The sequence below is a fragment of the Alosa pseudoharengus genome, unplaced genomic scaffold (assembly GCF_046254945.1).
Source record: "Alosa pseudoharengus isolate Yale_2024_CS ecotype anadromous, Long Island Sound unplaced genomic scaffold, YU_APseudo_1.1 YU_APseudo_1.1_scf_9, whole genome shotgun sequence".
NCBI lineage: Eukaryota > Metazoa > Chordata > Actinopteri > Clupeiformes > Clupeidae > Alosa > Alosa pseudoharengus.
This window is the reverse complement of record NW_027468881.1, coordinates 22,238,021-22,265,492: the sequence shown is the minus strand read 5'-3', so window position 1 is coordinate 22,265,492 and position 27,472 is coordinate 22,238,021. Positions and strand designations below refer to the sequence as shown.

The 27,472-nt window shown below is 40.8% G+C and overlaps 1 protein-coding gene and 2 long non-coding RNA genes across 6 annotated transcripts in view; 2 read left to right on the top strand and 1 right to left on the bottom strand.

The window, feature by feature from the left end:
- The window catches only part of camta1a (calmodulin binding transcription activator 1a), a 358,471-nt gene extending 349,748 nt beyond the window's left edge, over positions 1-8,723 (top strand). The window contains exons 20-25 of one of the 2 annotated variants that reach the window (XM_076275609.1): positions 785-856; positions 1,238-1,258; positions 1,462-1,661; positions 3,067-3,141; positions 3,842-3,872; positions 5,637-8,723. In XM_076275609.1, the coding sequence (XP_076131724.1) occupies positions 785-856; positions 1,238-1,258; positions 1,462-1,661; positions 3,067-3,141; positions 3,842-3,872; positions 5,637-5,669 (432 nt within the window). In that variant the 3' untranslated portion in view covers positions 5,670-8,723. Of the gene's footprint in view, positions 1-784; positions 857-1,237; positions 1,259-1,461; positions 1,662-3,066; positions 3,142-3,549; positions 3,634-3,841; positions 3,873-5,636 lie in introns of those variants that run through there. The other variant, XR_012984849.1, reaches the window with a different exon arrangement.
- Positions 8,724-13,274: 4,551 nt separating this feature from the next.
- LOC143114477 (uncharacterized) lies at positions 13,275-17,534 on the top strand. Of its 3 annotated transcripts, none has more exons than XR_012984925.1 (4): positions 13,275-13,636; positions 14,810-14,890; positions 15,202-15,234; positions 17,307-17,534. It is a non-coding gene; the product is annotated as an uncharacterized LOC143114477 (long non-coding RNA). The 3 variants fall into 3 exon arrangements; XR_012984924.1 differs by lacking the exon at positions 17,307-17,534 and adding an exon at positions 16,218-16,353; XR_012984926.1 differs by lacking the exon at positions 17,307-17,534 and adding an exon at positions 15,724-16,211.
- A 4,281-nt stretch (positions 17,535-21,815) lies between these two features.
- Positions 21,816-26,228, bottom strand: LOC143114507 (uncharacterized). Its single transcript, XR_012984932.1, has 4 exons — positions 25,869-26,228; positions 24,641-24,721; positions 24,289-24,321; positions 21,816-22,155 (listed from the first exon to the last, which is right to left on the bottom strand). It is a non-coding gene; the product is annotated as an uncharacterized LOC143114507 (long non-coding RNA).
- Positions 26,229-27,472: the final 1,244 nt, after the last annotated feature.

Below are 27,472 nucleotides of genomic sequence, written 5' to 3'. Positions count from 1 at the left end.
AGGCTGTGCGGATGGACACTGCTGCTCCCTCCTCCTCCTGTCCTCCTCCTCTCCTCCCTCTCCCTCTCTCTCTCCCTCGCTCCCCCCTGCGGCTGTGCGTAATGACTTTCCACATCTCAAACTGTTCCCTGTCCTTTCCAGGCATCTGTTCTCCAGCTCTGCCAGGTGAATCGGAGCGGGAATGCTGGCACTCCTCTCCTCTCTGTCTAGCTCTCTCTCTTTCTCTCTCTCTTTTCCTCTCTCTCTCTTTTTCTTTCTCCCTCTCTCTCTTTTTCCCTCTCTCTCTACCTTTCTCTCTCTCTTTCTCTTGCTCTCGTCCCCTCTCTCTTCCTCTCTTTCTTTCTGCCTTTCTCTCTCTGTCTGTCTCTCTCTTTCCCTCCCTTTCTCTCCTTTTCTGTTGTTCTCTTCCTGTATCAGTGTCTTTCCCTAGGTCTGTCTAATTCTCTCTCTCTCTCTCACACATATCCTAACTCCTAACTCTCTCCTCTGTTTATGTGTAACTCTAAATGTCCCTCCCATCTGTCAGTTTGACCTCTTTCATCACACCCATCTCTCTTTCTTTCTTTCTCTCTCTCTCTCTCTCCCTATTTCTCTCTCTCTCTCATGTATTCCCTCTCTCCCTCATCCTCTCTCTCGTCAGAGGACTCACTCTCAGCTGCTCCTGGGAGTGGGCTGCTGGATTGGTGATGGCGTCCGGCCGGGAGGACCCACCGAGACGGCTGGCCGCCAAGCGAACCGCTCCTCCCCAACACTGACCTCTGACCCCTCTGCTCCTCTCCCGCAGGGCCGACCGCTGCGAGAGCAACAGGACGTAGCCGCTGCCGTCGTTCAGCGCTGTTACAGAAAGTATAAACAGGTATGTCCACCTCCCCATCTCCTGACCTTCACAGACTCCTCATACCCCACTCAGGCGACCCATGTCCACTTGTAAGATTAGAATACGGGCATTGACCATAAGAGACTAGTCCTAGAAGTCTCACTCATACTCATTTCAACAGGTTGAACTTATCCGCTCTCTTAAGCTTGCCGGTAGTAGCACCACCGATCACTAACCTCATGAACTCAGCTGTTGAAGAATTCAAGTCATAAAAGTTTCATTGAACCTCCATATTCCTGCTTAGAGAGAAGGCTTACAATGCCTAAAGGGCTTCCTTAGAGGGTTCGCTCCTGCAGTGTATTTCAAAGTTGTCTTTCTCAGTGACTCTCTGTCTTACATCTCATCTTTTTCCTTTACAAGCTAACATGGATAGCCTTGAAGGTAACTTCTCTTCCTATTGTCTGTCCACATGAATCACTCCTAAAGTTAACAAGACTATATATATCATTTGACATTCCTGTGCTGATATTAGAAATATATATATTTTTCGCTCGTCCCCCTCTTTCTTTCTCTCTTTCTCTTTCTTTCTCTTAACTCTTCCTTTAACCCCCGTTCTTCTCTCACTCCTCCCTCCCTCCCCCCAGTATGCACTTTATAAGAAGATGACGCAGGCCGCCATCCTAATCCAGAGTAAGTTCCGCAGCTACCACGAGCAGAAGAAGTTCCAGCAGAGCCGGCGGGCAGCTATGCTGATCCAGCAATACTACCGCAGCTACAAGGAGTTCGGCCGCCTGCGGCCACACCGCCGGACCGCCTCTGCCGCCCTGGTGCAGCACAAACTCAGGTACGGCCATGCAGCACCGGACACCATGACATTATAGAGTTCTAGTGTATTACACTACTGCACCATGCAATGCAGAACACCGTGACATTATAGAGTTCTAGTGTATTACACTACTGCACCACGCAACGCAGAACACCGTGACATTATAGAGTTCTAGTGTATTACAGTACTGTACCACGCAACACAGGACACCATGACATTATAGAGTTCTAGTGTATTACAGTACTGTACCACGCAACACAGGACACCATGACATTATAGAGTTCTAGTGTATTACAGTATTGTACCAAGCAACACAGGACACCATGACATTATAGAGTTCTAGTGTATTACACTACTGTACCACGCAACACAGGACACCATGACATTATAGAGTTCTAGTGTATTACACTACTGTACCACGCAACACAGGACACCATGACATTATAGAATTCTAGTGTATTACACTACTGTACCACGCAACACAGGACACCATGACATTATAGAGTTCTAGTGTATTACACTACTGTACCACGCAACACAGGACACCATGACATTATAGAGTTCTAGTGTATTACAGTATTGTACCAAGCAACACAGGACACCATGACATTATAGAGTTCTAGTGTATTACACTACTATATGATTTAGTGTGTTAGTATGGTATATTGGTATATTGATATATTGGTACTGGTATGTTATATTTTTACTATACTTGAACTTGCCATTTAAAACAATACTGTAGCTCAACTTGAGTGATACATTAACTTTTTTCCCTGAGGGGGACCAATGCAAAGAATCTGAATAATCTGACCATTAAATATCATTCCAGTGACTATAATGACCATACTATACAGGCCCATACTGTATGCTGTGACCCCACGTGGCCACCACACATGGAAGAACCAAGGCACAGAGTCCAGAGCCTAGTCTGATTGTAGACAGTGTAGTCTAATTGGGGCGGTGGTAGCGTAGTGGTTAAGGAGCTGGGCTAGCATGCAGTAGCCTGAAAGGTTGTGGGTTCAATTCCTGGCTTCCACCGTTGTGCCCTTGAGCAAGACACTTAACCCCGTCTTGCTCCGGGGACAGTGTAACAAGGCCCTTGGAACTGGCATATGGAAGTGGCTTTGGAAAAAGCGTTAGCTAAATTAATAAATGTAAATGTATGTCTGGCTCAGTAGCTCAGCTGGAGGAGGAGAGCTGTACTCTGGGTCTGAGCGATTGCGATGATATCGCTGTTTGACTTACAGTAATGTCCGTGCTGGCTATGTGATACATTGCATTTGGTAAAAGCTCCTGCCAACTATTGGCGTGCTAAGTGTTTTCGCTGCATTGTTGGGCATTACTGGCAGTGTGCGGTTCCTATAGATGATTAGTCTGCAGATGCTCACCATGACGGTAATGCTCTTGCTCCTGTGTCTTCCAGAAGCAGTCTGCTCACCAAGAGGCAGGACCAGGCCGCCCGCAAGATCATGAGGTTCCTGCGCCGCTGTCGCCACAGGTAACCACCACAACCACAGCGCCCTCTGCTGGCCTATACAGTACCTGCACCAGCACTGGCTCTCTCCCCTCTTTATGTAGTGAAAACGCACATACAGTAGAAACATAGATAAATGCATAGGGCATGTGTGTAGATAATTACACTAACATGCATGTATACTCATACGTTACACTCCCATATACACTGAAGCACACACACACACACACACACACACACACTGAACAGTAGCAGGCATTTATTTCCCCAGTGGCCTCAATAAGTCAGGGCGTGTAAGGCGCACGTGAGTTATCTGAACTGCGCACCACTGTGCAGATCAAGATGCGCAGACCCACAACACTAATCTGACCACAGCAGTTAAGAGAGGCCAAGCGCAGTAGTACAGAGCATTAAGGAGTCCAGAGATGTACACTAAGATCTCACATTGAAGATGGTCACATTTACCAATCCTCTGCTGTGGACAGGAGACTGACCTTTTGAACTCGTGGGAGCCTGGTAAAGTGGGGTCAAGGGTTATTGTGCTTTAGGAGTTGTTATTTGGGGACGTTTGGGGGTCAGGGGATTTGTACACATCTTTGCAGGACGCCCCCTCCTCCTCCTTCTCCTCCCCCACTGTATCACCCCACCCCACCCCACCCCACCCCCTCACGGTCCTACTGTGTGCTAATAGCTGTCTGGTTGTTGTTTTGCTGTTAATGCAAAGCCCTTTGATGGACCATAGACTGTTCAAGCGGGTGAGTGCAGCCTGAGCAACACAAGTTTGTGCTTTTCTCTCTGACTCTCTCTCTCTCTTCTTTTCTCTCTCTTCCCCCCTCCTTCCCTCGTTCTATTTCTTTATCTCTCTTTCTCTCTCTTTCTCTCTCCCTTTCTCTCTCTCTCTCTCTCTCTGTCTCGCTCAGTCTTTCTAAAATTGTATGGTTACCTTGAGAGTCCCCCTTTACACTTTGGTCATCTCTCTCTCCTCTCTTGTATCCCTTCTTTCTCTCTCTCTGTTCCTTTCTCCTCCATCACTGTTGCCTGTTGCCTGCTTGCATGTCAGCTGCCCCCCTGGAAAGCACAGGTGAACTGTGGCTCTCAGTTGAAGAGCAGATGTATCGTAGCTCGACCTTCGACCTCTCTTTGACTAACCACTGCTCATGAATGACAATGTACACCACAACACTAAACAAACCCCTCTTTCTCTCTCTCTCTCTCTCTATCTATCTATCTACCTATCTATCTCTCTCTCTTTATGGAAATGACTTTCTTTTGTTTGTCATCTTTTCATTTTTGAGTTTTTTTCTCCTGCTTTATTTTCTCTTTTTTTCCTTCTTTTTTTGTTTGTTGTGCCATCATGAAGATGTTAGAGAATTAAGAGGTAGCCATGACGACGTAGCCATGTTTGCATGCCTGGTGACGACAAATGGGCCTTGCTTTCTTGACCTGTAGGCATGCTCAGAATGATGTCACTTCCTGTGTGGAATGGATGTGGTCTCCAAGGGCGACTGTGTCGCTGGTGTGGTTCTGATGAGTGTTGTGGGAATGTGTTGAGGTGGGGGCTAATCTGGTATCCCCCAAAGTCTGAAAGGCAGAAATTATGTTTTATTCTACAAGACAGAATAAAATACAGATGGCAGAAGGTCATGGATTACCACATGTTTAAAACCACAGTAGCACATTATTGCACATTTTCTGTGAAAATGGTAAAGACTTCATCCTCTCTGGGATCTGTAGAGAATTAGTTTTGTCTGACATACAGGATGATTTCTTGTCATCCTATCTTATTGACTCTTTAAAACATCCTTATAAGATTAAAAGAGGAGAGAGAACAAAAAGTACCTGTATTTTTCCCATTAGACTAGATTCTGAAGACTCAGGGGAACCGAGAGAAATGGCACGTTGAAAAAAAAAAGAATTAAACTTATATAGGCCAATTCACAAAACATCATTCTGTCAGTTCATAAGTGAAATGAAAGTCTCCATTTCCATATAAACTTCAGCGGTAGATGCCTCTTAAAAAGAAGGCCATTTTAACAGAAGCTGATGGGCTGGAAAACCTATTCTCTCCTTTACAGAAAAAGTACCGCATCCCTGGCCAATACGGAGGATCAGGCCAATATCATTTTCATTAACGATTCAATCATAACTTTCACACATTATGTTGTTTTGATAATGCATTTAGAGTTTGGATTCAGATATGAAAGGTGATTACATAAAGTTATAATGATATATAATATCTCTTACATCCAGCCTTGACATGGTAGGAGATGATGCCCCTACAAAAGAAAAACAAAACTTTGGTTGGTTTATCTCTGTAACTGAATGTGTACTTTGCCTTGTTGAGTGTTCGGATTGAGGAATTGGATTGAAGGGGAAGGGAGCCATGACAGTTGAGGGGTTGAAGGGGTTGAAGTGTTGTACGTAAAGTAACTGTTTGTTGATGAGTGGCCTAAGCTTGTGTTTCTCAACCATTCTCTGTGTGTGTGTTGTTCTCTCTCTCTCTCTCTCGTCCTCTCCAGAGTGAAAGAATTGAGAAGAACCAGGGAACATGAGAACCTGCAGAAGAGCCCCCTCACCATGTGACATCATTTGTCCAGATCTCCTCGTCTTTCTGTTTTTCCGTTTGAACCAGAGATGTTTTACAACAGAAGAAAAAAAAAGAAAATGAAAAAAGATATGAAAATTCATTGAGAACACTGTAACTATTACTACTACGGTACTATTGATTCTACTTCTGCGAGTACATGTAAAACAGCAGTTTTTCATATCTCCTCTGTCTTTCTTTATGAGGGAAAAAAGGCCACTTTTATGACTTCAACAAAAAACTCTGTAAAGGGGAGACTTGTAAGAGGAAGGACATTCGCTTCATGGCATTTTTTGCACTTTTTTTCATGGATTGATTTCTCATTTGTTTTTAATTATTTTTTTGGAAGCATGAATAGTGGAAAAAAAAATAAGGATACTAGAAAGGACCCTTAACATCATGAGGATCACACAAAGTGGACAAAGAGAAGAAGACAACAAGCCATGACAAGCTATGGAGTCATCCGGGGAACGGAGAGAAACCAGGCTCTATATGTGTGTCATGTTTTTATGTGACTTACTGATCCTGTCGGAGGCAAAACAAAAAGAACCAAACATTGTTGGTAATTCATAAACCACTTGTATACACACCGAAAGAAACAAACAACGTACCAATCTGGCATCATCTTCATGAAATAAATATCTAGCCAGTCCTTTGTTAAGAGGGATCAAAACTTCCCCTGAACGTTGGAGAGGTGTGGGCAAAGTCAACGCAAATCTTATTTTGCTGTCTTTGACGAGAATTGGAGGGGAATCAAATTGGACTAAAGTGTTTATTTTATCTGACTTATAAAATATGAAGTGTTAAATATTTATAATAACTTGGGGAGGGATATGCACATTTTCATTTGTCTTGTTTTTTCCTTTGTTCCGTTGCTTGAATCAACACCACGACCGTCTTAATTAAAAGTCAATATTAGTGCTGGTCTGCAATGTGTGTGTGTGTGTGTGTGTGTGTGTGTGCATCGTAGCTCATCATGAGCAACGGGACACAGAAACCCGCGAGGCCGGAGGAGGCTGCATGCTCTCAGGTCTGTGCTGTCTGTGGCATGCTTGAAATGTGGTCTTCGTTGTCTTTAGTCATTTTTTAACTGGGTGTTTCCTGTCATGGAACTCTCATTTGGCATGGAGTCAGTAAGCCCAACACACCTCCCCCACAGTTCATAGAGTTTGGTCATTAAAGTTATTAAGGTGTTGACATAATGAACCACGTGTTATTTCAATTTGGTCTTTATGTCCTTCGGTTTTATCTCCTGACAGTAAACCAATTGCACCATTGTATGTTATTTATTGGTTTATTCATGTGAAATGGTTTAAACTTCACGGACCGTTGAGGTATTTTGTGAAGTGAAAGATCACACACATTGCCTTGATGTCTTAGAGATTCTCTGAGGGGTCCCTGAGCTAGTCCCTCAATAGTCGTTAGACAAATCCATATTTTTGACAATTGAGTGGTTTGTGTACATATGGAAGGCTGCAGGTTCGCAAAGAAAAAAAAACATTTATCCGAATGGGATTGTATTTTAGAAATATATTATTTTATTCATTAAAATGGGGACAAAAACAGGTACCGTAAGCAACATAAACTGAATATTTGTATAGTTTTCTTTGAATGCCTAAGAAGTATGGTTGTATTGTTTGTACATAGTGTAAATATCTGGGATAAACTGAGAAACGTGCATGAAGACATGAACAAAGGTACAAAAATGGACTAAAAGCATTAGTGGCTATGCTCTGTAAAATGATTCAGACTATTTCACTATAAGAGTATTTTATTTTATTTGGAATGTTCTTGTGAAGAACATTTTGCTAAAGCATGACCTTATTGCGAAAAAAAAAACTAATGATTAAAAATACTGTATTTAGAGTTAGGAGAAAATCAGCAAAATGATCTTAAGGTTAAAGGTTCTGTTTACATTTTTTGTTTATATCCATATTGTTTTGGGGCTACCAAGAATCTTTTGCCAATGGTGCCAAGTAATGTGAATGCTATATTGCTTAACAACATAATTAAGTTACTCTTTGCTTAACTGATAATCAAACAACAAAATACAATTTTCATAAAAGTCAACACATCACAATTCGAATGTCTACAGAAAGAGTTTCACTTCACAGCGAGATCATTTTTCTCTAAAGCAAAGTTCAAGTCTCTCACTTGTCCCTATTTTAACATCTTTGGCAACATCCAAACTGCTTTGCTATTGGCTAGCACTCACTGTAAGGCACAGAGCCTAGACAAAACCACATCTGTGACATCATCTGTAAGGGAAGGGAACGATTGGCTCCCATGACAACTGGTAAAATGGCTACCTTGTGACCAGAAAGCTCCAGGCCTTCTTGGCTAAATAAGCTATTATTTTCTGTTTGAATGGGACTTTACGTACATATCAGCTGGCTAAGTGTTATGGTGTCACAGGAAAAACAGCTTTACTGTATGCCAGAGGTTACGGATGATCAAGGAAACCATCTAAATGGTGTTCCCTGTCCACCACACAAACAGTAACACGAAACACTAGGAACAAAAGCAGTAGTCTGGCACAAACTTGTAGAAACAATAAAAAGAGGTGTGAACATACTGTACCTAGGTGCTAACGAATATAAATGTGGCATCACAGAGAAGCCAGCTACTATTGTTATTATTGTTTTCAACCAAACACATGTTTGTTTGGCAGTTATGCCACTCCTGTGGGTTTCACTTAGTGTTGCAACAGCTTTTGATGGGGGAGCACTCTGGCTTTCTCTGAATGCAAAGATGCTGTTCGTGAGAATGTCGAGGGCCATGCCTGCAGTGATGGCATTTCCTAGGGTTTGAGTTGTATTTGTGTGGAATGTATGGCAAAGACTATCCTGTATTCTCAATGCTCTTTGTATTGGTTGTATGTCAGTTTTGTCATTATGCAATATTTTATTTGTTGTGATTTATTTGTTTTTTTAACATCCAGATGGAACTCTGTTTACTTTTTGCATTCTGTTTCCTTTCTATGTACACTTTTGGTTTGTAGTGATTAAGTGGGAAGTGCCTAATCAACCTGCATCTCGACTGTGGCAAGCTTTAGTTAGCATGCATCACACACACACACACACACACACACACACACACACACACAGAAACATACACACACACTCACAGAGAGAAACACATGCACACACACACAGAATCACACACACACACACACACACACAGAAACACACACACAAACATACACACACACTCACAGAGAGAAACACATGCACACACACACATATACACACAGGTGGTAGATGGTCATAAGTAGAGGTCACAAACCTTCCTCCCACAACCTCCCACAATCCTCAGCCCACACTCTCATTGACAACAACAAAAAAAACCTTTGTGTGTTTTTATGCTTCCCTTGTTTTCACTGGCTCCAGGGTCTATGCCAACACTCTGAAATGCCAATAGTTTGCCAGTGCTTTAGGACGTGATGTCCTATCTGTGCCACCAGCTTAAAAGAATACCCACGACAGACAGATCTCATCAGTCCATTACTCTTGCCTTGCATTCATCACTCCAGTAGAGGTTTAGGACGTCAGCTATCGCACTGCTATGGCACCTTGAGAAGGTCTTATTATGCTTGCATGGTACATAGAAACCTGGGTGGTCAAAGTGCACACCCGAAGCATGCTTATTTTTGTAGAATCGGTAGCTGGTAGACTTGTTCAAGACGTGGTGTTCTGTAAAGCGCCGGACGTTGGTCTCACGTGTCGCAGAACTTTTTTCGAAGACGGAGGGCAGAGGAGAAACCTAAAACAAGAAAACGGAGAAAAAAAAATACTAAACTAAAATGTCAAAACACTTAGCACCCGACAAGTATTCACACATGACCTTTGTTCAATAATTGTTTTATGTTTCATTTCAAAGTAGGTGAACACTGATGTAGGCCTAGTTTCAGTTGTCCGAGGAATCTCACAGTCCACAGAATACCCTCTCCCTGTCTGCATATCAATGTGTGTATGACAGCAGAGGCTTGGTCTTACCCAGTACAGACAGACAAGGAGAAACCTCACACACACATACACACTAGTCTCATCGTAGCTTAGGGAGCTGCTAGCCTCCCACTGGTGTTTTTTTCTTCTACTCAGGGTGCCAAAATGAGGAGGGGGAAATGGGGCAGGTCACAGGGGAGTAGCCTGTTGCCGAGGACACCCTTAGCAGGATAGTCAGATTGGCGGTCCCTCCTTGAGCAGTGTTCCCCTGCTACGAAATGAGCCTGTGTGTCTCTCGAGAAAACAACCATGACTGTGAAACAAAAAAAGTAATTTAGCCGTTTCCTTTTTTTTCTCTTCGCTTTTCTCTCTCGCGTTTTTTTCTCTATCCAAAATGGGCTGATCTGCAATACAACTACAAGACCAAGAATGAGACCTCTCTCCTCTTAAACAAGGCACACAACATGTAATGCCAGGAATTGGGTGATGTGTTAAGGAAGCCATTCACTCGGCCATGTTTTATCAGGCTGGTGAGGCTTTCTTCAATTATAATTGGGCTGTTTGATCCTGCCCCATTATGAGGGCCAAATTACAATGGAGGTTTTGTCACATTGTGACCCCCCCCCCCCCATTCTGCGAAATACGTTCCTTCTAAACTAATTGTCTTTTTTTATCATAACCATCAAATATCTACAAGTATCTACTGATCAGTGAGATATGGATATGCTGCAGTTTCTGCTGTGTGTATTCCACAGTAGCCAACCACTGCCATGCAGTAGAGGAGTAGCAGAATGGTATTACGCTTTAAAAACACTCCCTGTCTGAATGCTGCCCCTGTGATCCCACTCCCGCACATGTCTCCTGTAATTACATTAAGTTCAGTTTTCATGTGAACACAGTCGTTTGTGTCAGAATCTGCCTGGTTATTGGCTTCAGGTTGGTCTCTGTGGGGTATTGCAGGTCAGCTTTCGGGTACCCCGTGCTCTGACTCTCACGGCACTCTGCAGAGAGCCATTTCGGCAGACTGCCTCTCCTCCTCTTGGTCCTGGAACGCATCCGTGGTTCACACGTGCACAGGCACATCAGTAACACAGGCCAGAGAAACGCTCAACAAAAACACTCAACTTTAGCTCTCACACAACGTTTTCCACTCATGGACACAGAGCAATAAACATTTTCTTATGAACTGGAGACCTGTTAATCCTTACAGACAAAAAAAACAACCAATTGGACACCCGTATAGTTGACCTACTCTTATGCAAATGCCAGTATTGCAGGATTAGTACTCAGTAGTTTATGGACAGCGATTATATGACACCCTTTACCGAGCTGCACGTTTCATCATCTTCAGAAAGAAAAAAGAAAAGAAAAAAAAACAAGAAACACCCAGAAAAAGACTACCCAGCCCTGCTTTTGTACCAGGCAGTGGGGCCTCCAACATTTTTGCATGTAAGATGACTAGTGTTAGATCTCTTTTCCTCTCATCTTCTTGCTGTCTCTCCCTCTCTTTCTCTTTCTTTCCTTCTCTCTCTCTCTCTCTCTCTCTCTCTGCCTCCCCTTGTTATGTAGCCCTCTTCCTTTTCCTCCCAGTCTTCGTTTCACTGTTTGTTTTTTCGTTCTCCTAATGTGTGTTTTTGCTTTTTTTTTCTCTCTTTTACTCCCTCCTCTCTGGTTTATAAGTTTTATTTTTGTAATTGTGCATGTTAACGCGTCACTGAAACAATGGATATGTTTAAAAAGAAAAAAAGAATTCAGCTGCTGAAGCCATGCAAAACATTTTGAATTGCCCTTAAAAATATGAAAGATGTTTTCTGAATGCTTTATATTCTTTCTGCTGTAAAATAATAAAAAAATACAAAAATGAAGAAAAATTAATGCAGTATCATGCAGTGTGGTCTGTCCTTCAGTTCTATTCTGCCCCTACTGGTGATATAGTACCAGTACATATAAATATACATACACACACTTTCACTCTCTCTCTCTCTCACACACACACTCACACACACACACATACACTCATAGCAAAAAGCTGCAGACATCACCGTCATCTGAATGGCGTAATAATAGATTTTCCAGAATTCAAATCAAATAATGTCACACCTCAGTGGCTAAGTGTCCAAAGAGGGTCTTTACTGTCACTGAGCATTCCCGTAAATTCTGTCAAAAGTTGTAAATCGATTACTAGAACACTCACAAAGTCTCTTTATTCTACTTATAAGTCACCTTGCTATGGGTCAGAACCCTACTTTATGCTCTGATGATGGAAGGCAGCTCCAATATCGTCAAGCGTCACTGTCCATAGCCTCCCTAACGGTTAGACTAGACTATAGCTTACAGTCGTACGCCTTGATGACGTCCTGACGTCCCTGCTGCATGGGCATCTTTTCTTATGCGGGGCTGCCGGTGAGGCTGTCCATATTGATGGTCAGTGCAGAAGGCGGAACAGAGGGAGGCCACCTGCTGATTTATGGGGCCAATAATAGGGTTTCTGGGCCCAGGGGATTGGACGCTGGCGACAGCGTGGGCATATAAGGCTGCGAAGGAATGCCAGGAATGCCCAGACTTCCCCTCTACCTCTGCGTTGGTCACCTACCTGCCTGTACTGCTTTGCACAAAGGTAAGTCCGATCGCTTCTCCTCTTAGTGAAGTTGGCGTCTGATTGCATGACCGATATGACTAATGAGAATCAAAGTCTCTGATGTGGACTAATGGTTGAGTTATGGCATCCATTGTAACAGATATAGGTTCAATTAACAGGAGAGGAAATAACTGAAGAAATCTACCCTTTTTTCAGATGCAGGGTTCCACAAGCTTCAGTGAGTCAGGGAGGGTGAACAGAAGATGACTGAATTTTAGTTTGCGGTGAACTATGCTTCCACTGTCTTTCCGATCTCAGTTATTTCAGAAATGATAAATTTTTGCTAAATGTTGTCCTTCATAATTTGGGCACAAATTATCTCAGTGATCTTGTCTTGAGAGTTGTACTGCGTTTTTGGGAGTGCAAGACATAGAAAACTCTACTAATAACATGGTTACCAATGGTAGTCAAACTATATTTTGAGGCTGTGAAATCAACTGTCCTTTTATTTTAGCATTAGTAGGCTGCTTTTAAGTTATTTGCTTATGTTTATGAATCTTAGCAGATGCTTTTGTCTAAAGCGTCTTACAATGACATCAAGTTATATTAATTAACCTTTTAAAGTTTCACATAACAGTTTAAAGTAAAGTAGTTTTGTCTACATAAAAAAAAATCAACATTAGTAATAGATTAAATAAAATCATGATTTGTTGTATAAAAATTCACTGAGTTTTTCCGAGGAGAAATAATGGTAGACAAATTATGGAAATAATGGAAGACAAAAAAGCTATAGTGGTTTCAGTGCTGTTGAATATGACAATCTAGTTAGGTCCCTATTGTATCAAATACTGGATTTATTGATGTCCATGGGGTCTAATAGTGTGGAGCAATTGATTATTAGTCAATTCAAATGATGTTATTTGATTTATAATTCCAACATTTAAAGGTACAGTCAGCAATTTTACATGATTTCAAGTCCATACATTTTTTTTTGTCACATTCAGCAATCATCACCTCACAACCGCTAGCTGCCCATACCGTGAGTCAACCCAGTCTCACGTCTGAACGTGTCACTGTCACGTTAATTAATCTATTGGGACGTGTTGTGTAACACGTTTCCTTGTTAAAAAACGTGTTGAGCAAAACGTAATTATCGTGTTACTATCACGTTGTATTTCGCTTTCAACGAGCCAACAGAACCACGTCATCTGTCAAAAAAGCCTGACCTCACAAAATGGGGAGAATGTTATTTGATGCTTTTGACGTGCAGTTTCACACTCTTAAGCCTGTTTTGAGTTGTGGATTAGAAGGAGCCACCTTCTGGCTAGCAGTTTGAGAAGCCTGAACCCCAGAATCCAGAAACAATAACCGAGCAGGGACGGAGAAAAAAGAAGAATCCAAATGGGAAATGAGGTGAGCCTTGCTACTGCCGCTAGCATGATTATTTTGCTAGCAATTGAGCAAAACATTTTAAAGTTGATTTAACATGAAATAGTAGCCTATGCATGGGCAATACTGTGAATTCAGAGTAGGCTTGCACAACTTATAATTTAGCTAACGTGCATGATGTAATGTTACATTAATCTGTAAAACAGCTGTTGTCTGTGTAAATTAGCGTAATATTGTTAGTGTGGGCTACAGCTAACAGCTGGGAGGTAGCCTATCAGCCAGGCATGTATAATCGATAATCATGATGAACGTGAATAGATTTCGTTGCGAAACGGGCATTGTTTTAGGCCACATATCAGGTATAAAACAATTGTATTTTGATACAGCAGTTCTCCGGATGTTAGATATTCACTTATAATATAATATTGTATTTCTTTAACCTGATTAAGAGAGGGGTTTAATTCAATATAGAATTGCAATGTGTGTGGCCCATAATATTAGAGATTAGATTAAGCTAGATTTAGATTAGATTCAACTTTATTGTAATTTAAAAGAGTAGGCTACAAGTACAGAGCCAATGAAATGCAGTTGACATCCAACCAGAAGTGCAAAGAAGCAGTTATGTAGACGATCAAGATTAATTATGTACAACAGTTAAATACATAGGCAAGTTTTCCAGATGACGTGTACAGTGACAGAAATAGCCTATACAGTGAATATGGAATGTGTGTCTAGCCTATAACAAAACAAATTGATAATAATACATAATAATGATAATAGCAGTAATTACAGTAGGCCACTCGCACTGTTGTTGGTGACGTGTCTGTTTCCTATTGTTCCATGCCACTCTCCTACTGTCTCCTTTACTGTCCTGCGCCACTCGCCTACTATATTTTGCCTCTTGCCTACTGTCCAGCACCATTCGTCTACCGTCTCCTATGCTGACCCACGCCATTCACCTACTGTTTCCTAACTGTCCCATGCCACAAACTGTAACATTAAGCTGACACAATCTTGCTGCACGGTTACTTATCTGCATGCAATCACTATTGCCAGCTGTTATGAGTAAACATTATATTGGGACACCAATATATTTCTGATTCATGGGCAGTGTATTTGCTACTGAAGAAAAGGAGAACACATAGTAATTGTTCTTGGATGGGTATTTAGAGTAAGGTTTCTATTGATCTTTTTCAGATAAGGCCTCTTCATTTTCAACTGTGAAGGATCTACATGGACTTGGTCTGGATAGCCTTTCCTGTTTTGATGAGCCAGTCGGTATGTATTAGACATTCTTTAGGATAAAAGGAGCCATATGTTATCAAAAATTCTACACCCATATGTAGAAAAGCTTTGTTGCTGTTTGTTATTGTTGTTGTTGAAAACTACGTTGAATGCAAAGAGATACATATGTCCCTTGGGAGGAGAGGGATGAGTGTGGATGGTTGAATTGTCCAACAGGCGAAAAATTTATGATTGTGTATGATTGTGTTTATGTCTGTATATGATTTTTTGTACTTGTTCCATTTTAAGTATGCTTATATACTTTACGCCATGGTGGTCTAAATTGTCTTTATTGCCACTTGCAGGGTCTAGAGGAAAAACCCTATATGAGCCCCAGGGTGAGTAGTGTATAATTATTTTATCCCAAGCTTGATTTTCGTAGAAAGGTGTTCAAACCAAAATCAAACCAAAATCTTCTAAAATAATAGATAGATAGATTTATTATTTGTCCTTTCAGAAAATTGTTCTGCGCCATACAGTAGACAGTTAGACAAGACTGAATACAAGACGGAATATAGACCAGAATTTCCCTCACCGCAACCGCCCCCACCCTACCACACCCCCACACTCAACATCAGGGCAGAAGGCACAGACCCCACTACACATGTATAGAATGATAAAGTGCAGTTGTGCATACTGTGATAGTCCAGCTGGAAAGAAAGTGCATGGTCCTGCAGGTAACGTCTTGTTCATCAATATAATGCTAGTTGGAATGAATTACCAACTGGCTCAATTTGTTTGGAAAGAAGGTAGCCTGAACCTGGTGTATGGGATGTGACATATCTCTATTAATTGCATGACCTTTCATCAACACCCTTCTTTCACAGGTCGTAGCAATACTGTCTAGTTTTTGCCCCTCAACCTTGCTGGCCATGCTCAGTTTGTTTTCTTTTTGGTCACTGACAAAGAGAAATACCAGGTAACACAACAAAAAAATAGCATGCTCTCCACAAATGAATGATAGAAAAGTAACATATCTCTATCCACTCTAAATTGTCTTAGTTTGCACATAAAATGCAGCCTCTGCAGCCCCTTTTTATAGATGGTGTTGGTATTACTGTCCCATTGCAACTTATTATCTATTATTGTGCCTAAGTACTTGTACTCGACTACAATCACAACATCCTCACCATTTTTAACCATACACTGGGGGGGCTGGCTCCCAGTTCTGTACTGTAGTCTATTATTATTTGCTTTGTTTTCTGTATATTTAGAAGAAGACAGCTGGACCTACACCATTTCGCGAATTGATCCACCCAGGCCCTGTAGTTGGTCTCCTCGCTATTCTGTATTAACCCCACTATTGCTGTGTCATCTGCAGATTTTATGAGGTATGAAAATGCTCGAAAAACGCCGAAGAGCCCCGTATAAGAGCCCCAGTGTGATAGGCTGGTTGCTGTCATGTGACACACGCCACCACAAGAAAGTGGAAACGCATCGTAGAGCTGGCCGTGTGGGGTAAGGTAAGTTAAACTACGTAAATTTAGTAAATAATAATAATAATGTTGTTGTTTTTTGTTGTTTCGAACAAAATATAGAGATAGTTATCCTGACTAAAACTCCTTTATGCTGTAAAACAACTAGAATCACGCGAAATTAGTGCAATTTCTTAGTCAATGTCTTATCGAAATGAATGCGATGGTGATACAATCCTGCTTTTCAATTAGTTGACATGGTGTTTGACATTAAATTATAATGAGGTCAGTTTCATGTAATAAGCTATTTGTTTCTTTGGGTCTGGGTAATTGAAATGAGCAATTTCTTAGTACAATTCAATGTCTTATAATGGTAAAAGACGTGGACAAATACGTGATAATTAGCCAAATAAATCATTGTTCACGACACGTTATGGTTAAATTATCAGAATGAGTGTGATGGTGATACAATCCTGCTTTTCAATTAGTTGAGATGGTCTTTGACATTAAATTATAAGCAGGTCAGTTTCACGTAATAAGCTATTTGTTTCTTTGGGTCTGGGTAATTCATGTGACAAAAAATTCTGTTATAGGCTACTACCGTTTTTCAGAAAAACAAAGCAGTACAACATTTCTATCTCCAAAATAATGCATTGTACGCATGTGTGTACTACGTAGTGCATGCAGCTTTTAATGTCCAAAGTAGCCTATACTGATTTTCCTGCATAAGAACTACAAATACTCCTCCAAAACTACAGTCTTGACACTTGAAGTTGTGGAGTTATATTTTAGTAGCCTATTCTATAATTGCATAAATACCCACATCGGTATTACCCTTGTCTCACCTGTATACAACATATGTCTATGAATTGCAGTAGTGATCAAATGAAAAAGGAAAGAAAGGTGTCCTGATGTGTTGTTTAGGGATGGTCCTGCAATGTTTTCTCGACATATCTTTATGTCTTTTTTTCTCCCCTCTACTTATGTTTTCACAGATCCTTGCTCCTGATATCCTGATGTATGGATTGCACTTCATTATATGACTCCAACAGAACACTCACAGAAAGGAGAGTGGTGTCAAACTACAAGACAGCCAGCATGTAAGCAAGGCCTTGATTGTCCTTGTTTGGCTACTCATTTGTCTACTTCCTGAAGAGGCTGAAGCATGCTGGCCTTGACACCTCAGTCCTTGCTTCCATTAACAGCTGTGTTATGGAGTGCATCCTCACATAATTTAATTCCATTAACAGCTGATACATCTTGGGCTATACTGTTAAGGAACAGCTGAATTGACCACCTAAACCATATATTTTCTGAAAGCAAATAGCCTCTAGATGTCAATTAATATACATTAAGACATGTCCCACCTTCCTACTGACTTTGGTGCATCATAAGGCGTACATAGGCCCATATTGTAGATCGAGAAACGCATTGTACAGCTGATACATCTTGGGCTATACTATTAAGGGACAGCTGAATTGACCACCTAAACCATATATTTTCTGAAAGCCTATAGCCTCTAGATGTCAATTAATATACATTAAGACATGCCCCACCTTCCTACTGACTTTGGTGCATCATAAGGTGTACATAGGCCCATATTGTAGATCGAGAAACGCATTGTACAGCTGATCCATCTTAGGCTATACTATTAAGGGACAGCTGAATTGACCACCTAAACCATATATTTTCTGAAAGCAAATAGCCTCTAGATGTCAATTAATATACATTAAGACATGTCCCACCTTCCTACTGACTTTGGTGCATCATAAGGCGTACATAGGCCCATATTGTAGATCGAGAAACGCATTGTACAGCGGATACATCTTGGGCTATACTATTAAGGGACAGCTGAATTGACCACCTAAATCATATATTTTCTGAAAGCCTATAGCCTCTAGATGTCAATTAATATACATTAAGACATGCCCCAACTTCCTACTGACTTTGGTGCATCATAAGGCATACATAGGCCCATATTGTAGATCGAGAAACGCATTGTACAGCTGATACATCTTGGGCTATACTGTTAAGGAACAGCTGAATTGACCACCTAAACCATATATTTTCTGAAAGCAAATAGCCTCTAGATGTCAATTAATATACATTAAGACATGTCCCACCTTCCTACTGACTTTGGTGCATCATAAGGCGTACATAGGCCCATATTGTAGATCGAGAAACGCATTGTACAGCTGATACATCTTGGGCTAAACTATTAAGGGACAGCTGAATTGACCACCTAAACCATATATTTTCTGAAAGCCTATAGCCTCTAGATGTCAATTAATATACATTAAGACATGCCCCACCTTCCTACTGACTTTGGTGCATCATAAGGCGTACATAGGCCCATATTGTAGATCAAGAAACGCATTGTACAGCTGATCCATCTTAGGCTATACTATTAAGGGACAGCTGAATTGACCACCTAAACCATATATTTTCTGAAAGCAAATAGCCTCTAGATGTCAATTAATATACATTAAGACATGTCCCACCTTCCTACTGACTTTGGTGCATCATAAGGCGTACATAGGCCCATATTGTAGATCGAGAAACGCATTGTACAGCGGATACATCTTGGGCTATACTATTAAGGGACAGCTGAATTGACCACCTAAACCATATATTTTCTGAAAGCCTATAGCCTCTAGATGTCAATTAATATACATTAAGACATGCCCCAACTTCCTACTGACTTTGGTGCATCATAAGGCATACATAGGCCCATATTGTAGATCGAGAAACGCATTGTACAGCTGATACATCTTGGGCTATACTGTTAAGGAACAGCTGAATTGACCACCTAAACCATATATTTTCTGAAAGCAAATAGCCTCTAGATGTCAATTAATATACATTAAGACATGTCCCACCTTCCTACTGACTTTGGTGCATCATAAGGCGTACATAGGCCCATATTGTAGATCGAGAAACGCATTGTACAGCTGATACATCTTGGGCTATACTATTAAGGGACAGCTGAATTGACCACCTAAACCATATATTTTCTGAAAGCCTATAGCCTCTAGATGTCAATTAATATACATTAAGACATGCCCCACCTTCCTACTGACTTTGGTGCATCATAAGGCGTACATAGGCCCATATTGTAGATCGAGAAACGCATTGTACAGCTGATCCATCTTAGGCTATACTATTAAGGGACAGCTGAATTGACCACCTAAACCATATATTTTCTGAAAGCAAATAGCCTCTAGATGTCAATTAATATACATTAAGACATGTCCCACCTTCCTACTGACTTTGGTGCATCATAAGGCGTACATAGGCCCATATTGTAGATCGAGAAACGCATTGTACAGCGGATACATCTTGGGCTATACTATTAAGGGACAGCTGAATTGACCACCTAAACCATATATTATCTGAAAGCCTATAGCCTCTAGATGTCAATTAATATACATTAAGACATGCCCCAACTTCCTACTGACTTTGGTGCATCATAAGGCATACATAGGCCCATATTGTAGATCGAGAAACGCATTGTACAGCTGATACATCTTGGGCTATACTGTTAAGGAACAGCTGAATTGACCACCTAAACCATATATTTTCTGAACGCAAATAGCCTCTAGATGTCAATTAATATACATTAAGACATGTCCCACCTTCCTACTGACTTTGGTGCATCATAAGGCGTACATATTGACATCTAGAGGCTATTTGCTTTCAGAAAATATATGGTTTAGGTGGTCAATTCAGCTGTTCCTTAACAGTATAGCCCAAGATGTATCAGCTGTACAATGCGTTTCTCGATCTACAATATGGGCCTATGTATGCCTTATGATGCACCAAAGTCAGTAGGAAGTTGGGGCATGTCTTAATGTATATTAATTGACATCTAGAGGCTATAGGCTTTCAGAAAATATATGGTTTAGGTGGTCAATTCAGCTGTCCCTTAACAGTATAGCCCAAGATGTATCAGCTGTACAATGCGTTTCTCGATCTACAATATGGGCCTATGTATGCCTTATGATGCACCAAAGTCAGTAGGAAGTTGGGGCATGTCTTAATGTATATTAATTGACATCTAGAGGCTATAGGCTTTCAGAAAATATATGGTTTAGGTGGTCAATTCAGCTGTCCCTTAATAGTATAGCCCAAGATGTATCCGCTGTACAATGCGTTTCTCGATCTACAATATGGGCCTATGTACGCCTTATGATGCACCAAAGTCAGTAGGAAGGTGGGACATGTCTTAATGTATATTAATTGACATCTAGAGGCTATTTGCTTTCAGAAAATATATGGTTTAGGTGGTCAATTCAGCTGTTCCTTAACAGTATAGCCCAAGATGTATCAGCTGTACAATGCGTTTCTCGATCTACAATATGGGCCTATGTATGCCTTATGATGCACCAAAGTCAGTAGGAAGTTGGGGCATGTCTTAATGTATATTAATTGACATCTAGAGGCTATAGGCTTTCAGAAAATATATGGTTTAGGTGGTCAATTCAGCTGTCCCTTAACAGTATAGCCCAAGATGTATCAGCTGTACAATGCGTTTCTCGATCTACAATATGGGCCTATGTATGCCTTATGATGCACCAAAGTCAGTAGGAAGTTGGGGCATGTCTTAATGTATATTAATTGACATCTAGAGGCTATAGGCTTTCAGAAAATATATGGTTTAGGTGGTCAATTCAGCTGTCCCTTAATAGTATAGCCCAAGATGTATCCGCTGTACAATGCGTTTCTCGATCTACAATATGGGCCTATGTACACCTTATGATATGTCAAAGTCAGTAGGAAGGTGGGACATGTCTTAATGTATATTAATTGACATCTAGAGGCTATAGGCTTTCAGAAAATATATGGTTTAGGTGGTCAATTCAGCTGTCCCTTAATAGTATAGCCCAAGATGTATCAGTTGTACAGTCAGTTTCTCGATCTACAATATGGGCCTATGTACACCTTATGATGCACCAAAGTCAGTAGGAAGGTGGGACATGTCTTAATGTATATTAATAGACATCTAGAGGCTATAGGCTTTCAGAAAATATATGGTTTAGGTGGTCAATTCAGCTGTCCCTTAATAGTATAGCCCAAGATGTATCAGTTGTACAGTCGGTTTCTCGATCTACAATATAGGCCTATGTACGCCTTATGATGCACCAAAGTCAGTAAGAAGGTGGAGCATGTCTTAATGTATATTAATTGACATCTAGAGGCTATAGGCTTTCAGAAAATATATGGTTTAGGTGGTCAATTCAGCTGTCCTTTAATGGTATAGCCCAAGATGTATCCGCTGTACAATGCGTTTCTCGATCTACAATATGGGCCTATGTACGCCTTATGATGCACCAAAGTCAGTAGGAAGGTGGGACATGTCTTAATGTATATTAATTGACTTCTAGAGGCTATTTGCTTTCAGAAAATATATGGTTTAGGTGGTCAATTCAGCTGTCCCTTAATAGTATAGCCCAAGATGTATCAGTTGTACAGTCGGTTTCTCGATCTACAATATGGGCCTATATTCAGCACAGCGACAACCATATCTAGCAAAATCACAGTAAAAGTAATGTAAAAGTGACGTAAAATACCTGCCAATTGTCCTCTGTATCCACCGCTGCAGTAGACCATGATGTGAGGATGCACTCCATAACACAGCTGTTAATGGAAGCAAGGACTGAGGTGTCAAGGCCATCATGCTTCAGCCTCTTCAGGAAGTAGACAAATGAGTAGCCAAACAAGGACAAACAAGGCCTTGCTTACATGCTGGCTGTCTTGTAGTTTGACACCACTCTCCTTTCTGTGAGTGTTCTGTTAGAGTCATATAATGAAGTGCAACCCATACATCAGGATAGGAGCAAGGATCTGTGAAAACATAAGTAGAGGGGAGAAAAAAAAGACATAAAAATATGTCGAGAAAACATTGCAGGACCATCCCTAAACAACACATCAGGACACCTTTCTTTCCTTTTTCATTTGATCACTACTGCAATTCATAGACATATGTTGTATACAGGTGAGACAAGGGTAAAACTGATGTGGGTATTTATTCTATTATAGAATAGGCTACTAAAATATAACTCCACAACTTCAAGTGTCAAGACTGTAGTTTTGGAGGAGTATTTGTAGTTCTTATGCAGGAAAATCAGTATAGGCTACTTTGGACATTAAAAGCTGCATGCACTACGTAGTACACACATGCGTACAATGCATTATTTTGGAGATAGAAATGTTGTTGTACTGCTTTGTTTTTCAGAAAAACGGTAGAAGCCTATAACAGAATTTTTTGTCACATGAATTACCCAGACCCAAAGAAACAAATAGCTTATTATGTGAAACTGACCTGCTTATAATTTAATGTCAAACACCATCTCAACTAATTGAAAAGCAGGATTGCATCACCATCGCACTCATTCCGATAATTTAACCATAACGTGGAGAGCATGCTACTTTTTTGTTGTGTTACCTGGTATTTCTCTTTGTCAGTGACAAAAAAAAACAAGATAGTTAACATGGCCAGCAATGTTGAGGGGAAAAAACTAGACAGTATTGCTACGACCTGTGAAAGAAGGGTGTTGAAGAAAGGTCATGCAATTAATAGAGATATGTCACATCCCATACACCAGGCATATGAGGTGTTGCCATCAGGGAAGTTCAGGCTACCTTCTTTCCAAACAAATTGAGCCAGTAGGTAATTCATTCCAACTAGCATTACATTGTTGAACAAGACGTTACCTGCAGGACCATGCACTTTTTTTCCAGCTGGACTATCACAGTATGCACAACTGCACTTTATCATTCTATACATGTGTAGTGGAGTCTATGCCTTCTGTCCTGGGGCCGTATTCACAAAGCCTTTTATCTTACCACTAGGAGTACTCCTAAATCGCACTAAAAGATTTTAGCTAGGAGTTTTCTCTTAAAAGTTATTCACAAAGCCTTTCAGACCTACTCTTAGTAAGAAAAAATGGCAACTCCTAAACTAAGAGTGAGTCTTCGTTGCTATGGATGACGTCATTACTCATAAACGAGCTTGACTGAAGTGACCACCTTGATTGGCTGATGATTGTAACGCGGGAATGATTCCAAACACCTCCCTTACGATGATGAGTGACAGGTGACAGGTCTGAGAATGCGTGCGCTACACAAGTAGCTCGAAGGACGGAAGATGATGAATAATTGAATAAAAAGGCCTAGCCTAAATGAATAAAGAGTAAGGCAAAACAAATAGCCTACAGTAGTAGCCTAATGAAACATACGGACTGATGCAGTATCTTTTGCAACATTATTGAATGTCACATATGCCTACGTTTGCAAAGAAGAGACCATTTTAATTTGATTCACAATGAAACGTTACATTTAATTTACATGTTAACAATGAGTAGTTTTGGTTGTTGTTGGTGGCGTTATTGCATCCCTTTTATGAATGCAAAATTGTTCCCTCGCGATTGGAAGCTCCTGTTGCCGCATAGGCGACGCATTTCAAAACATCGCAACGTGAAATGCCACAAAAAGCTGTTTGTGAATAGGTCTTAGTGAGTTAGGAGTCCTCTCGACTACTTTTAAGCTGTCCCAGACTTAGGTGCTACTTTTAGGTCTAAAATGCTTTGTGAATTACTTTTAGTGAAAAAAATTAGGAGTCCTAAAGTTAGGAGTGACACGCCCATTATTTTTAGGAGTTGCTCCTAAATTCGCCACTTAGGAGCTACTTTTAGCCTTAAAATTCTTTGTGAATACGGCCCCAGATGTTGTGTATGTGTGGGGGTGTGGTAGGGTGGGGGCGGTTGGGGTGAGGGAAATTCTGGTCTATATTCCGTCTTGTATTCAGTCTTGTCTAACTGTCTACTGTATGGCGCAGAACAATTTTCCGAAAGGACAAATAATAAATCTATCTATCTATCTATCTATCTATTATTTTAGAAGATTTTGGTTTGACTTTGGTTTGAACACCTTTCTACGAAAATCAAGCTTGGGATAAAGTAATTATACACTACTCACCCTGGGGCTCATATAGGGTTTTTCCTCTAGACCCTGCAAGTGGCAATAAAGACAATTTAGACCACCATGGCGTAAAGTATATAAGCATGCTTAAAATGCAACAAGTACAAAAAAATCATATACAGACACAAACACAATCATACACAATCAGATTTTTATGCCTGTTGGACAATTCAACCATCCACACTCATCCCTCTCCTCTCAAGGGACATATGTATCTCTTTGCATTCAACGTAGTTTTCAACAACAACAATAACAAACAGCAACAAAGCTTTTCTACATATGGGTGTAGAATTTTTGATAACATATGGCTCCTTTTATCCTTTTATCCTAAAGAATGTCTAATACATACCGACTGGCTCATCAAAACAGGAAAGGCTATCCAGACCAAGTCCATGTAGATCCTTCACAGTTGAAAATGAAGAGGCCTTATCTGAAAAAAATCAATAGAAACCTTACTCTAAATACCCATCCAAGAACAATTACTATGTGTTCTCCTTTTCTTCAGTAGCAAATACACTGCCCATGAATCAGAAATATATTGATGTCCCAATATAATGTTTACTCATAACAGCTGGCAATAGTGATTGCATGCAGATAAGTAACCGTGCAGCAAGATTGTGTCAGCTTAATGTTACAGTTTGTGGCATGGGACAGTTAGGAAACAGTAGGTGAGTGGCGTGGGTCAGCATAGGAGACGGTAGACGAATGGTGCTGGACAGTAGGCAAGAGGCAAAATATAGTAGGCGAGTGGCGCAGGACAGTAAAGGAGACAGTAGGAGAGTGGCATGGAACAATAGGAAACAGACACGTCACCAACAACAGTGCAAGTGGCCTACTGTAATTACTGCTATTATCATTATTACTGTATGTATTACTATCAATTTGTTTTGTTATAGGCTAGACACACATTCCATATTCACTGTATAGGCTATTTCTGTCTCTGTACACATGTCATCTGGAAAACTTGCCTATTTATCTAACTACACTTCTGGTTGGATGTCAACTGCATTTCATTGGCTCTGTACCTGTAGCCTACTCTTTTAAATTACAATAAAGTTGAATCTAATCTAAATCTAGCCTAATCTAATATCTATATTATTATCTAATATAATACTACACACATTGCAATTCTCTATTGAATTAAACCCCTCTCTTAATCAGGTTAAAGAAATACAATATTATATTATAATATAAGTGAATATCTAACATCTGGAGAACTGCTGTATCAGAATACAATTGTTTTATACCTGATATGTGGCCTATAACAATGCGCGTTTTCCCAACGAAATCTATTCACGTTCATCATGATTATCGATTATACATGCCTGGCTGATAGGCCCAGCTGTTAGCTGTAGCCCACACTAACAATATTACGCTAATTTACACAGACAACAGCTGTTTTACAGATTAATGTAACATTACATCATGCACGTTAGCTAAATTATAAGTTGTGCAAGCCTACTCTGAATTCACAGTATTGCCCATGCATAGGCTACTATTTCATGTTAAATCAACTTTAAAATGTTTTGCTCAATTGCTAGCAAAATAATCATGCTAGCGGCAGTAGCAAGGCTCACCTCATTTCCCATTTGGATTCTTCTTTTTTCTCCGTCCCTGCTCGGTTATTGTTTCTGGATTCTGGGGTTCAGGCTTCTCAAACTGCTAGCCAGAAGGTGGCTCCTTCTAATCCACAACTCAAAACAGGCTTAAGAGTGTGAAACTGCACGTCAAAAGCATCAAATAACATTCTCCCCATTTTGTGAGGTCAGGCTTTTTTGACAGATGACGTGGTTCTGTTGGCTCGTTGAAAGCGAAATACAACGTGATAGTAACACGATAATTACGTTTTGCTCAACACGTTTTTTAACAAGGAAACGTGTTACACAACACGTCCCAATAGATTAATTAACGTGACAGTGACACGTTCAGACGTGAGACTGGGTTGCGTGAGTACATTGTAAAAATCCCAGTCTCTGTAGACAGCCCAGGCTCCGAAAAACTGGAATCAAACAAAGTGGGGGCAGCTCCCAAACAAAAATGAAATGCTGCCTGGAGTTTCTCTGTGATTACTGAAGGTAGGGGTGAGCTACCTCTTTGGCAGGTTTAATTTGGTCCTTGGTTAAAATAATGTATGTTGTTTTAGACATAAGACTGCTAATAAATTTAAAAATGAACATAAACACAAACAAACATTCCTGTGCAATTGCTGACTTTACCTTTAAGTTTGTACAATTGTTAAGTATATTTCAAAGGCTGTTTTCCTTTGTGTAAACAGCACAGTTTAGAGTGACAAGAGGCAAGTGGGAGACAGAGAGGGAAATGACTATTGAGATCAGGAAATGACTGCGGGTCGTAATCAAACTCAGGTCTTCATGAGCACTAAGACCCGTATGGGGTCAGGATGATCCACCAGTTTTATAAATTTTTGAATGTGACTCATGATTTATGAAGTGTGCATTATACTCATATACATCATGTCTGCAATATCAAAAAGTTAAATCTCTGCATTTTGCTGTGAACAAATATCAAGACAGGAAAGGAATGTTAATGAAGTAAAGGAATTTATTAACCAATACTCAATGCTTAAACCTTAAAAAGCACAAAGCTTGCGTGCTGCCTGCAACTGCAGTGCCTGTTCAGTGTGTAGGAAAGGGATGTGTTCCTGAGAGCATCTGACATGTGGTCCTGAGCTCCTAAGTGTGCTCTGTTGTGCTGTATGTTCCTGTACTGTGTGCTGTAGAGTGATGTCTTTGTGCTGCTGTGTTCTGCTCGTGTTGTGCTGTACAGATGATGGCTCTGCTGGCACTGACGTTAGCCCTGATGGGGGTGTCCGTGGTCAGGCAGGTGGACAGCCAGCCACTGCGCACAGAAGCCATGGAACTGACAGAGGTGGGTCTCATAGGGCTCCTTAGAACACACACAACACAAACACACACGTACAGGTATACACATGCACTCACACACACTCACATACCACACACACACACACACTCTCTCTCTCTCTCTCACACACACACACACACACACACACACACACACACACACACACACAACCACACACACACACACACACACACACACACACACACACACACACACTTACAGTAAGCCCATACATATGCACACACACAAACGTATACACTTAGTCACACACACACACACACACACACACACACACACA